At 38.6% G+C, this 14,719-nt stretch overlaps 1 protein-coding gene across 2 annotated transcripts in view; it reads right to left on the reverse strand.

Moving 5' to 3' along the window:
* Positions 1-894: 894 nt before the first annotated feature.
* The window catches only part of LOC138284925 (dipeptidyl peptidase 4-like), a 497,709-nt gene continuing 483,884 nt past the window's right edge, over positions 895-14,719 (reverse strand). For both annotated transcript variants that reach the window (XM_069224254.1, XM_069224253.1), the window contains exon 29: positions 895-3,507. In XM_069224254.1, the coding sequence (XP_069080355.1) occupies positions 3,409-3,507 (99 nt within the window). In that variant the 3' untranslated portion in view covers positions 895-3,408. The remainder of the gene's footprint in view (positions 3,508-14,719) is intronic.

Here is a 14,719-nt window from a genome sequence, read left to right on the forward strand (position 1 = left end):
GCTTTCAGTGTGCAGATCACACTTTTGCTTATTTGGTGGGAATCCATTGAGTAGTTTTATAGATATTAAAGGGACAATAAATGTGTATATCTACTGCCTCAAACCCTTGGCAAATATATTGGGACAATGTGCACATTTTCGCGAATGCAGGACGGATAGAAGCGGTATAATTGGCCGGCATTTTCTGGTATCTGAGAGGGTCCTCAGGGCTGAAAATAGAAATGTAAGTGGTATAAGGGGTTATGGTGAAGGTACCCTGACACCAGAGGTGTGTTATTGTTTTAGGGTAAAATTAGGGGTTTAAATTGATTTTTATTCTCCATGTGCGATATTCACAAATATCCTCAAATATCCTAGAAAATTTCAGGATATTCGAGAATATTCAAGAATATTTGAAGGTATGCAAAAAAGGTTTTTAAAAAACATTCACTGACTCATTCATACACTAATTCATTCACTCATACATGCACTCAGACTCATGCGCCCACTCACACACCCACTCAGACACGCATGCACCTACTCAAACCTACTCATAGACTCACACAACCACTTTCATACTGACTGAGTAATGCACCCACTCACAGATCCACTGACAGAGACAGGCCCTGTGGCCAACCTCGGCTGCGTATGGCCATGTCTGCTAACATTGCATAGGTTTTGTTTCTTCCTCTTTGTGAATCGTCTCTGATGAAAGAGCCCTGGATATACCCAAATTCTGTTGTTGTGTTGTAGCCTGTTGAATGATGACAATCCCTTGAGACTAAGACAGCAGTCTTCAAGCATCCTTTAAAATCATCAATACTTTTTGCTGTAAAAATCTCTTGCATCAAGGTGAGATACAATTTTTTTGTCATGACTCAAGTAAATGAGAGACATAATACATGAAACAACCCCTCATTGAAACTGTTTATTACAGATAATTCATATCTTACTTTTGGACATACTATTACAGTGATGTTGTATCAATAAAGAAGCAAGTCACTCCGATTTAACAGAGGCGTTGAGTGGTGTATTAAAAATCCTATGTTTGACTGTATAACTGACAATAATTCATGCAAGAGAAAATTTCTAAGATGCCTTGTATACTGATCTAGCATAAATACAAAGTCATACATTTGATTTGTATTGTTATATTTTAAATAAATAAATTAAGTCATAGGAACTCCAAAATGAGTTTAGCCACTTGTTCTTTAAAATAACCATTTGACATAATGTGTAAAACAAATTTCACAAATTATTTTGCATTCATTTGAAAAGGAGGAAACGTTGGACTGAAAATCAAGGGGGTGACTGAGCAGGGCAAATAAAAGTGACAGAAGATTTTCTCATCTTGTCATAATAGCATTTCTCATAAATCTATTTGTTCTCAGGCTGATAAAATGGCGAGAATAAAGTCAATCCCCTAGAAAACATGATTTTTGGATGAGCCGTTAAATTTTCACAGCACTGGAATCATAAGTAGGCTGAAAAATATGAGACATTATTGGCCCAACTCAGGAATGTAAATTTTGATCATCACTAAACTTACAACCAAACACGCATTTTTACACCTGCCAGGAATTAACAAAAGGATCCTGATAGGCGTAAGACCATTTATGAGAGGGGAGATCTTCGCCTCACGTGTGGAAAGTGCTCTGCACAAGAAAATCTCAGGAAAGGAGTTGGTTTTCAAAGGCATATAAAAGCATGTTTGTGGGATTAACAAACTCAATGGTGGCTGCCACTGAATGCTTATGGCGAGGCCGGACTGGACGGGGCGAGGGGGAGTTAAGAATTAAAAAAACAAAAAATGTTTTTTAAACGTACCTTCTTGGGGAGACGTGTTTGTCTCCCCTCTGTCCTCTTCCCGGCTGCACATAGGCTCACAGCCTATCACAACGCTGCTGTCACCAGCATGACAGCAGCGTTGTGACTGGTCTGAGCGGCGCCTGCTTCGCCGCTCACACTGGGAGTAGGAGCCTGTCCATGTTCTCCACTCAGCTGTGCAATACAGCTTGGTAGAGAACATGCCAATTTGCGCATGTCTGTTTGGCTGGCCCAACACGATCGGCCAAACAGAGATGCGCTCTTTGTGGTGCACATACCCCTCCTCCAGCCCTCCTTCTGCCCCCTCTAGCCCCTTACTCCCAGGAAAAATAAAATGATAACATAGAGCCATTGTTTTATTTTTCCTTTTTCTACAATCCAGAGGGGTGACCCTCCTCCTCCTTAGCGGAGGAGCTGCCCCCGAACAAACTCTTCCTTTTCTCCTTTACAGCCTGGAAAGGGTGAGATTTTTACCACAGTGCAGTGCTGCCATAAATCCCTTTCCAGGGTCAGAAGTGAAAACAATTTCCCCAGACTTGATTTGAGAGTAGGGGAGGTGATTTCTCTAAGGGAAAAATGTTTTCAATTGTTTTTGAATCCTTATTGGAAGGCCCCATGCTTTTCCAGGAATCAGCATGCAAATCAGAACCTAGAGCAGGTTTCCATGTGGATCCCTGGAAATTCTGTGAAACCCAGATAGAAGTAAATTTTTATTCACATATACTTACAACTGTAGTTTTGATTACTTTGTTAACCAGGCCTTATATAACCAAAAATTTGGCCTTTTACAAGTTGTGTCCTTTCAATGGATTTGAATTATGTATTTGTATCACCACATTCCAAAGTAATATTCATATTTATCATTTCATTTCTTTTGTAGCGTCAAAGTCAAACATTAACATTTACTATGACAAAGAAATGTTTGTCATTAGAACCATCAAACAGAGACTTTCTTAAAGCTTGTGGAATGAATTTGTTTCTGCATGTTCTTATGGATTTAGGCTCAACTGTAATAAATTAATGCTTGGTTGCACATAGAGTTTGGCATGCATCTTATCATAGTGTCGATCAAATTTGATCATCCCTTGAATAAAAGCCAGGATTTTCATTGACTTTATTTGATGCAGTAGCATAATGATAAATCATAAATAAGTTTGCCTTTCCTCATTCACATCTCGTATTGCTTATACGCTTAGGTCAACAATACAACTTGTTTTAAAATTATTAAGCTTGCAATTTATACACTACAGTTTAAAAAAACTAAATTCATATTTTATGTTTCAATTGTTAACTATGGAAATTGATAGAGTGAATCTTATTAAATTTATTTTAGTGTCAATGTGTAAACGTATATTTCCGATACAGAAAGAAGTCTCAACATAAGTCACTTCCAACAGTTTTCACGAACAACATTTCATCCAGAATGGCCTTTTGAAAAGTTCTTATTTTACAAAGCAACATCAGAAGGGAAGGACTTTAGCCTTTTTCTCCATTTGATCGTTGTTTTCTTCTTAGAAAATATTTGTTTTGCACCATTATTTTCCAGGGTTGAATTATCATATTGAGTCTTTTCATTTGCCCACACATCAGAGACTGGTATCTTTAAGATGATGCAAAACATTGCTTCATAAAATGGCTCATATGGGTGTAAATATGTCTGTGTGCATTGTCGCCAATCCCATGATCTTTGTCAGTATACCACTGAAACCAAAAAATCACAATTAATACATGCATATATTAGTCTATCTATGGTCAGACAAATAGCATTTAGACAATTCCAAACATTAGTAAATTAATTAAATCTAGGAAGAAACAGTGCATGAAATTAAAGAGCAATGTGAAAGTGTTTCTTTATTACCTGCAAAACAACATTTCTCAAAAACATCTACCAGTCTGTTCAAACTTTATTACAAATGTAAGCATGCCTTAAATATCTACACAGATTTATCTAGGCAAACAACAATAATTTCTTTTTCTTTTTTTGTACTCTTAAACCTATGTATATAGATTTGTGATTCACTGCAATTTCAAGAAATGTACAAAACAATGCTCACAAAACTGAAGATACTATTTGATCTATTGTCTTCGGGGTTGATTATTGGTTGAACCTGAATTACAGATCACGTAATCAAGAGGAAAACCTGGTGAATAATGTGTGCAGGAAAAAGTGCTTGGGCTGAAGTAAACAAATGTGAGAATCATATTTGTGCCATCTGATTAGTGCAGCTAATCCCCATTCATCAGGGTCCAACTTGTAATTGAGCAGCAGTACCACCACCAGGAATTACTGGAGTAGGAATTGGGAAGACCATGTGTTGAAGCACAAACCATATTGACCATTAACTCCTGTTCAAAAAATATGAAGGAAGAGGATAGCAAGTGGTGAAACGTTTGAAATAATAGCAATGCACAAGGGAATTTCAGCTGTATTTCCCTGGTTGTAGTCTTCAGCTCCATAGGTTACAAGGACCTAATTGGATGAAGGCTGTGCAGGTATATCCCTACTGCAATCTTGGTTTATCAACAAGAGTCATTACTTTGCAGGCACTACCTTTGTTGGTTAGTTACAGTTTGCATGGCTGTTTTAAGAGTTACGAATAAATGAATGAAATGAATACAATAATGGATGTATCTCAACAGCTGCCCAAAGTAGTGTGCCCTGGGGCTTACGACTTCAGGAAACTGGGAAGGCCAGTTACAGAAATAACCAGGTCTTAATCATTTCTTGAAGAGTATATATTTGTACTCCGAACTAATATGCAAGGAGAGCTCGGGGGAGGAGGGGTGCAGTAAAAATGGTTCCCCCACATTTATTCGAGGGAACACAATCATTTGTCTATTGGCAGATTTGAAAGTATGAGATGGGCAATAAAGAATAACCTGCAAATACTTTTCCTGAAAAGGCCTCGTGATACATACTTAAAACTAACACTGCATGCGTGATTCTGTACTGGGAGCCAGTGAAATGACTGATGATGACCTGCAATAGAGCAACGGCAAAGAACACCCCCAAAATCTGGCGGTGCTGTTTATATTAATTGTAGCATGTTGAAAAGTTCTGTAGGAAGGCCAAGATGCAACCTACATTAGTTATGTGCTCTTCTGGACCGTGATTTCAATTGGACAGACCTCTCCGTAACCACACAATGAGGAAATTAGATAACCACCAATCAAAGCTTCAATTCAAACTAAGGTGGCCTACCAGAAAGGTGTCATAGGACAGCAACATAGCTGGGACCTCTGACTTGAACTATTACCTGGGTGATCGAGATGATGACGTGAAAGCACTGCGGGGTCTATGCAGGAGTGCCTGGTGTCCATAGCCAACAAACTGGACATACTTACCTCCCTATGAACTACATCACATGTAAATTTAAAAAACATGATGGCAGATTGATGACTCTCAACTGCAGAGGACAGTTTCATGGCAAAAGAAGATTCCATCTTCAGTATAGAAAATGTTTTGCATGTAAGTGACTCCGAGAACCATGAAACCAGATTCACATCGAGTTCATCCTGGACACAGCCAATGCTGGGCAATGAAAGATTATGACCAAAGGCTCCTCCTTGAGGTTTTCGGGGTAGAAACGCTCTCATGCCTAGAGGTGGTTAAGCAAGCTTACTGGCAGCCCAGCCCCCTACCTTGCACGCCCCATCATCACCCATCTATAAAACTCTAGGACAAGGGCATAGTACAGACTTTGGCCAGGAAAAAGTGTAAGCTCTACTTTTAAGGGCAATGACATATCATTACATCCGAATTTCACCATTACCTTACAGGAAGCCAGACGAAAATGTGTGCCAATCAAGCAACAACTCCTACAGGCCAAAATACAAACTGTCGTGCCCACACTGGTCCAGCTGAAAATTACACATGAACAGAAACAGCAAATATTTGAAACACTCCTGCAAGCCACCGAATTCTTGAAAACAACAGTCTCCCTGGGCTTGTCAGTAGGGGAGGCAGCACATTAAATTAACGCTGATTGATACATCAACCTACTGCTCTGCTTATGAAGACTATGAACCCACAAACAGGTTTAAATAGCTATTGACGGACATACTTAATCATATGGGGTCATGATGTAACTGATAGTTCTAGCCATTATCTGCCTGCTGAGTTTCACAACCCATGCAATATGGCTGCTCGATCATGATGTTTTATAATGACTCCTATGACACCCTTGATCTATGTTGGAGGGGAATGTATTGACTCTTCAAGCGACCCCAAAGCTATTAACCTACACCCTAGTAGCCTATACGGCTAAAGTTGTTAAATGTTGCCTGACAATTAGATAAGAAAAGAAGATTGTGGTTTACCTGGGGATGGTTCCAGGGTTTGCCCTGATGGGATTGGGACCAACAGGTCAGCAACATAAATTGTGAAAGATGGAGACTCGATTTGTAAAATACAAACCACTAAGCTCGACACATCATGCACCCCACCATAGCTACTACATGAGCCCAGCATGCCTGGTGATGCATGGATATTTGGCTTTATGCTAGACTCCCACACAATGGTAACATAGTCAAGATAGTGACATGCCTGGGGTGGAATGTTAGACGTCTCAACAACCTGCAGAAAAAGCACCAGGAATTATTAATTTACTTGCATCATGTTCTTTGCTATACCGCCTCAAGGGACTAAAAGAGAAGGAAACCCTTGCCATGGATTTTAACACTTTAAATTACAATGTCCAAGAAAATATTGCTGTCTTTTCAACATGTGACTACTTTGAGTTCAGCTATTTTTTCTTAATATAGAAATTATCAAAAGGGTGAGAAACCAGTATTTAACTTTACATCTCAACAGATTTTCTTCCTTATCCATGTACTATGTTTCTGTATGTTTATTATTTTACTCCTACTGTGGAAAAGAGAAAGAAATAACTTTCTTTCTCACCCTACACTTCTCTCAGTATATCCTTTACCTCCATTCTCTGACTCATTCCAAACCTCTTTCTTCAACAATGGTCTCCAAAATAACCCTTTCTAGACTCTTCCATCGTCGTCCCTCATTTCTAGATAGATGAGTAGAAATAGTATATTAAATATTCTTAGACTCAAGTAGTTTTCATAATATTGGTTAGGTAGATTTTATAACATTGTTTTATTTATTATATATATTAAATTATTTGTTATCTTTAAAGTTATTATAATGTTTATAGTATTTTTTGTAAATGTGTTTTTTTATAGATTTTTCAATGTTTAATATTTTATTTATTTTCTACATTACTTAATATATTTTTTCTTATTCAATTTATTATATTTTGTATGGTTTTATTGTGTATGTATGATATTGTCTATCTATCTATCTATCTATCTATCTATCTATCTATCTATCTATCTATCTATCTATCTATCTATCTGTCTATCTATCTATCTATCTACCTGTCTGTCTATCTTTCTATTTACCCATCTATCCAGATTTACATATGGATATAGTTTTGTGTGTGTGTTACCCAGTGGCAATCACCATTTCCATAGGCAATGCATTTTTGCATTGATAATACCTTTGGTGCCATTTGACAAATCTCCACAAAACATTCCAAAAAAGTGCTACTTTTTTACTAATTTGCACACAGAAAATGTTGGGGCGATCCGTCAACAGTTGCTAAGAAAAAGCAAGGTCCCAAAACAATTTTTCCCCATTCGTTTTCCATAGTAACTTTAGAAACAGCTGCAGCCTAAACCTCTGAATGGATTTATATCAAATTTGGCTGAAAACTATACTTTGGAGCAATAAGAGTGCTTTTTGAGATTTGGTGTAAATGTGTTGAGTAGATTTCTAGCAATTAATACTTAAAAACATTGTATATGTACAGGTGAGGAGCCTCCACAGATCCAGGCAAATCTCAAACTGAAACTTGAGCGGCTGCCACTACATCGCCAAGAAGTGATTTTATTGATTTTATTACACTACAGCAAGAGACAAACCTCGACCCCAACCTAGTCTCCACCTTTTCTAAAAGGTGGGTCTTGCATTGCATCATATCCTCGTATGCCTTATACAGTTGTGGCATTGCTATTCTGGTAAAAAGGGGCACACCCTCCACTGTCATGGGATCAAGCATAGACGATCAAGGGTGATAAGCAATGCTCTGGGGCAGGCTGGGACTGACTTTGTATCTTAGGATTCCCAGGAAGTGCCTTGATGAGATGCTAAGGGAACACCTTAGATTTGGGTCCATGCCCAGGATTATCATCAACTGAAACACAAGTCTTCCCTTTTAAGGAGTGTGTGACCCATTTCACCCGGGATTTCCCACTTCAATTATGCAATGGGTTAGGTAAGCACCTCAGTATCTGAATACATTGCAACATGGATATTGCTATTAAAAAAACGACATGCAGACGGTACACAAAATTGCTTAGCAGGTTACCTGGTGCCTGTCTATACCTTTATAACTGGCCAGACAGATAGGGAAATGGTACCACTCCTTAAAGTACTTTATATGATTATTGACATCGCTCTACAGCTTGCCGAATCCCTCTTACATCATATCCGCACACAATTTGTCAAACTACCCTGGCCTTGCTACAGCACAGTATTAAGTGTAAAACTCTCATACTGCCATTTCATCATGAGGGCTTCTTTGTACCAGGGCCGGAAGTCTGTTATTTTATGTGCTCAAGAGCACCTTACACACTACTGGTTGTACACAGTTCAACATCTCCCATACCTTGCAGTGGAAACAGAAACAGTCTATAGAGCTCTAATGACATCGCTAACTGGGGCCCCAACTCCACACTACTCACTTAATATGGCAGCAGTGACATGTTGTAGGACTGAGAGTGAAATCAGGAAATAACCCTGAACGGGGCTCCTCTACCCTCCCTCTCTAGCACTTTACCAGCGCCCGATGCCAGTAATGCGTGAAAGGCAAACTCTTGACTGTCTAACTTGAGTTAAGTAAATGGGTTAGCCTATATGAAAATAAACAATGTACATCATTCAACACATTCACTGGGTATACACCATGAGTGTATACCATTAGATACCTTAAAAATAATTAGGTAATAATTAAATAAGAATTATTTAATACATTTTATTTAATCATATGATTGATATTTAGCAAATAATTGATGTAATACTGATTTATTTTCGTTATATTTTATTTACAGCTGTTTTGAGATATCTAGGGTTATATGCTGGGAAGTTAATTAAGTATTAAATAACAATTAACTAATAATTGTTAATTCATTATTTAATTGATTTGTAATGATGTAATTTATGGAATACTTATTTATTTTACTTATATTTTAGTTAGTGCAGACTGCTAGGTTTGTAGCGATGTAGGGTGGGAAGTGAAATAATAATCAATAAACTATTAATTATTATTCATACATTAATTATTTAGTTGAATTTTAAATATGTAAATTGTGGAGTACTTATTAATTTTAATTTAATTTTAGTTGCAGGAAGCTAAGTTTGCAGAGGTCTAGGGTGGGAAGTTAAGTGATAATTAATTAACAATTAATTATTTATTTTAGTTTATTTAAAATATTTAAGTTATGGAATAGTATTCTTTTATATATATGTTATGTGTGGGCTGCTAGGTTGGGGTGGGAAGTTAATTAATTAATAAGTTAATAACAATGATGTATTAATTGATAATTATATTTTTTATTGAATAGTAGTTATGTAAGTTGATTAATTTGATTCCTTTTTTTTACTACATGTATTTATTTTATGTAAACTAAAACATTTTAATAAGAGTTTAGAATTCTTTCTACATTCATGGGATTACTCATATATGTAATGTATTTGAAGAGAAGTATTTCCCTACTCTTGGTTAGACTGCAGAACGAAAAGGAAAAGTAACATTATCTCCAGTTAACATTTTCCCTACTGTTGTGCTGCTTGTAGTGGGAATAGTACATTTTGCACCTTTAAAATCAAAGGATCATGATGGAATATCAGAAACAAAAAAATTGTGTGCTGAATATGGTGTTAAAAATATTGAGGACCACAATAACGAGAAGGTAAAGTCAAAAAATGATTTACTGTTCTGAAATCCACATTGTTAACTCCACTAGGCCTTTTAGATGTGTATATGTATATATAATTCAAGGTACATATATGTGGAATTATGGTTAACTTTGCTTACCTAAAGAAACTTACTTTCACAATATTGTGTACTCGATATTCTTGACACAATATTTTGCCCTACAATATTTTTTGTTTCTGATATGCTGTCTAAACACTGAAATTCAACACTTTCCCTGCCATTGAGTTATTTGGAGTGGGAATAGTAAATTTAACCCCTTCAAGTCCAACCATTTCTCTTTTGTTGTGTAGACTGGAATGGGAATGGTACATTTCACAATTTAGAAGTCCAACTTTTTCTCTACTGTTGCACTGACTGGAGTAGGTATATTACATCTAACAACTCTGAAGTCCAATATTTTGCCTATTACTGAAGTGATTTATAATCCATTTGAAGTCCAACACTTCCCCTACTTTTGTATAAACTAGAGTAGAAATAGTATATTAAATATTCTTAGACTCAAGTAGTTTTCATAATATTGGTTAGGTAGATTTTATAACATTGTTTTATTTATTATATATATTAAATTATTTGTTATCTTTAAAGTTATTATAATGTTTATAGTATTTTTTGTAAATGTGTTTTTTTATAGATTTTTCAATGTTTAATATTTTATTTATTTTCTACATTACTTAATATATTTTTTCTTATTCAATTTATTATATTTTGTATGGTTTTATTGTGTATGTATGATATTGTCTATCTATCTATCTATCTATCTATCTATCTATCTATCTATCTATCTATCTATCTGTCTATCTGTCTATCTATCTATCTACCTGTCTGTCTATCTTTCTATTTACCCATCTATCCAGATTTACATATGGATATAGTTTTGTGTGTGTGTTACCCAGTGGCAATCACCATTTCCATAGGCAATGCATTTTTGCATTGATAATACCTTTGGTGCCATTTGACAAATCTCCACAAAACATTCCAAAAAAGTGCTACTTTTTTACTAATTTGCACACAGAAAATGTTGGGGCGATCCGTCAACAGTTGCTAAGAAAAAGCAAGGTCCCAAAACAATTTTTCCCCATTCGTTTTCCATAGTAACTTTAGAAACAGCTGCAGCCTAAACCTCTGAATGGATTTATATCAAATTTGGCTGAAAACTATACTTTGGAGCAATAAGAGTGCTTTTTGAGATTTGGTGTAAATGTGTTGAGTAGATTTCTAGCAATTAATACTTAAAAACATTGTATATGTACAGGTGAGGAGCCTCCACAGATCCAGGCAAATCTCAAACTGAAACTTGAGCTGCTGCCACTACATCACCAAGAAGTGATTGCAGCCATCTTAGAACTCTGGACTCAGGCCAAGTCCTACAGTAAGTAAACAAAAAGAAATAAGAGTGCAGGGTAAAGATACTCTGATCACCTCTGTCTGGGGCTAAGATTTGTTTTTTAAAAATTACAGCAAAATTGTGGAGGATCCACTGCAAAAGTTTAAAAAGCAGGTGCAGGATTCTACGTTTGACTATTACATTAGTACCATTGTTAGAAATGGGGTATTTAGTTGGCAAGGGTATACACCCTTGTCCAAATAGGGACCACAATCCTAGTTATGGTAAATCTCACACAATCCAGATTATCCTCTGCCCACCCTCTGGTAGCTTGGCACAGAGCAGTCAGGCTTAACTTAGAAGGCAATGTGTAAAGTAATTGTGCAATAAACCATACAGTACCACAGTGAAAACACCACAAAAATACGCCACATAGGTTTAGAAAAATATAAGATATTTATCTGGTTAAATTGAGGTAAAAACTATAAAGATTCAATAAGCACAAATTAAGATGTCACTTTTGCAAGATTAAAAAGACTCTTAAATCATAAAAGTCAACAGTTGTCTCTTGTTTGCACAAAATACCTGTTTTGAGTCGAAATTACCATGCACGGAGACCACAGAGGAGGAGATGCTGGGAAAGATGAGGTGTATTTTCCTATGCAGCACAGACGATTTGTTGTTTCTTTCCACGCTGCAAGGGTCTTTGCGCCGATTTCCAGTGCACAGTCTTGGTTCCTCACTGGGATGCGGGGATCTGTGGATGTCCAGGGACAATGTGGGGAAAAATCCTTGGCATGCGGGAAGAAGTCACATGTGTTATGTCGATCCGTTAGACGATGCGTCAAATTTTCTGTTGCACAGCAGGCGCTGCGTCGATTCTTCACTCAGGAAGTCGGGCTGTGTTGTTCTGGTTTGGCTATGCGGCGATCTGGTAGGGCGTGCGTCAAATTTCCAGTCACAATGCAGGCGCTGCGTTGATCTTCGCTTGGGAAGTCGGGCTGCATCGTTCCAGTTTGGCTGTGTGGCAATTTACTCATCGCTGGGCAGTCTGCACATTGTTTCCGGCAAGCTGTGTGTCAATTTTTGGTGCACAAGTAGTTTCCTTGAAGAGATGAAGTCTTTTTAGCCCTAAGACTTCAGAAAACAGGAGCCAAGCTTAATCCAAGCCCTTGGAGAGCACTTCTCAGCAAAGTCAGAGGGCAGTGGGGCAACAGCAGGGCAGCAGTCCTTCACAGCAAAGCAGTCCAGATGAGTCCTTTGGGCAGCCAGGCAGTTCCTTTTGACAGGTTGAAGGTTCAGGTCCAGAAGTGTCTGATTTGGTGGGGTCAGGGACCCAGTTTATATACCGAAAAAAAGCCTTTGAAGTGGGGGAGACTTCTAAGAGTGGTTTTGAAGTGCACAAGGTGCCCCTTCAGTACAGGTCTGTCTGCCAGGGTCCCAGTAGGGGGTTTGACAGTCCATTGTGTGAGGGCAGGCCACCAGCCTTAGAAATGTAAGTGGTAGGCCTTCCACCCTCCCAACCCAGGAAGACCCATTCAGTATGCAGATGAGTGCAGGTGTGAGTGAGTATCCTGTGTTTGAGGTTGTCTGGGTGAAATACACAAGGGAGGTGTCAAACAGCCCAGCACAGACATGGATTGGAGACAGGCTGTAAGGCACACATGGATTTTAAGCGCAGTAAAATGCTCACTTTCTAAAACCCAAAGACCCCTCAAGCCAAATCCAAACCCCCACCTCTACCAACCATAACTCCTGAGGTGCCTGCATGCCCCCTAGATGCCCTTAAGCTGTGGAGCTCATTTGGCAGTCAGGAGTCAAGTAGGGGCACACAGAGGTGCAATTTGTGCCTTTGGCATTTTGGACATTGGACTGCTCTATGGGCTGATATTTATATATAGTTATTTATTTCCTTGCCAAACACATGCTTTTAATACATCTGGCCTGACCTGTTGTTGGCTTTGATGGTAACATACTTGTATTGACTTTTACTCCTTTGGTTTGTTTGTGTGGGACTTGTGTGTGTGTGGGTGGGGGTTGTGGTAGCTGTTGTGTCTGGCCTCATGTGTGTGTGTCACTGGCTTTTGTCATGCTCTGATGGCTATTGTTGGACCTGGCTCTTTTACAGGATCATTCCCCAAACTTTTTTTGCCTTTTCTTCCTTATATTTCTGACCCTTGTTGGCTGACGTTATGACTCTGAGCACTTTTTCACTGCTAATCAGTGCTAAAGTGCATGTGCTCTCCATTGTAAATTTGGTATAATTGGCTTGTACCTAATTTGTATATTTAATTTACCTATAAGTCCCTTGTAAAGTGGTATCCCTATACCCAGATCCTGTAAATTAAATGCTACTAGTGAGCCTGCAGCGCTGCTTGCGCCACCCACTGGAGTAGCCTTTCAAACCTGTCTCAGTCCTGCTAGCACAGGGCCTGTGTGCGCAGTACTTCTGCCAAAGGGACCTGGCATCTAAGTTTACTTGCCAGGCCCAGAACCCCCTTTTTAGGTTGAGCATTGCAGCGCGCATGCACTGCTTTTCCGATGTGTTGGTGTGTATTTGGACTTTTAACAACACCCACCTCACGCCCATCACTACCACTCGTTCGTGGGCTTGCCCTTCAAAAATCCTTTGATTACATTGGTAAATGGTTTGCCTTTCTCCCTCCTTGGGAAAGTTTTGTTACCACCTTGGCCATCACCTCTGTTACATGGCTAATTGCACTTTTGCCGATAAGTTTAACTGCAAGCGAACTTCTTTTCCTTTTGTGTATCTCGTCACGCTAATGCTCATGGCGGCCATGGCGCTGTGAATCGGCTCCCTTATGTGAAAGTGTTTAACTTTCAATTTTCAATTTATGTGGCAAGAAAAGTCGGGTTAGGAGTTTATAACACTAATAGCTCTAACTCGAGCAGATGCGAGACCCATTGCATTGCAAATGCTTGTTACTACATGTAAGTCACCCCTCAGGTAGGCTCTAGCTAGCCCTATGGGCAGGGTACCATGTATGTAGAGGGCAGGACATGTGCCTAGTAATATGGCCTGTCAAAGGAAGTGACAAACAGCCTATTTGGTTTCTCACTGTTGTGAGTGCTGACTTATCATAGGATTGCATTGGAAATGCCCTGCCTTAAGTTTAAAGGGGAATTGTCTGATTTATGAGGGGTAGCGTAGGCATGTTTGGTATGGTGTAATGGTAGTGAGAAATGTTGCTTACTGATATAGGTGGATTTTTTATTATCATTACAGAAATGCCACTTCTAGAAAGTGAGCATTTCTCTGAGCTTATGACTCGGGTGTTTTGCAGTTTGACTCCAATCCACATCTGGGCAGAGTGAAAGTTGGGCTTTGTGCATACTTTTTAGACAGCCTGTACACAGGGAGGTTGGAGGTGTCACAGAGGTGCATCTACATACTCAATAGTCTTCCTGGGCTGAGAGAGAGGAGAGGAGAGGTGGGGCACACCTGCATTTGTAAAGGCTGTGCCCTGGCCTCAAACAATAGGGTATTTTACCCCCAACTAATGTTTGGAGCCTGTGCTGGAGGAGAGAGGGGACACTCCTAGAACCAGTTGTAACT

Source organism: Pleurodeles waltl, chromosome 3_1, assembly GCF_031143425.1.
Source record: "Pleurodeles waltl isolate 20211129_DDA chromosome 3_1, aPleWal1.hap1.20221129, whole genome shotgun sequence".
Lineage (NCBI taxonomy): Eukaryota > Metazoa > Chordata > Amphibia > Caudata > Salamandridae > Pleurodeles > Pleurodeles waltl.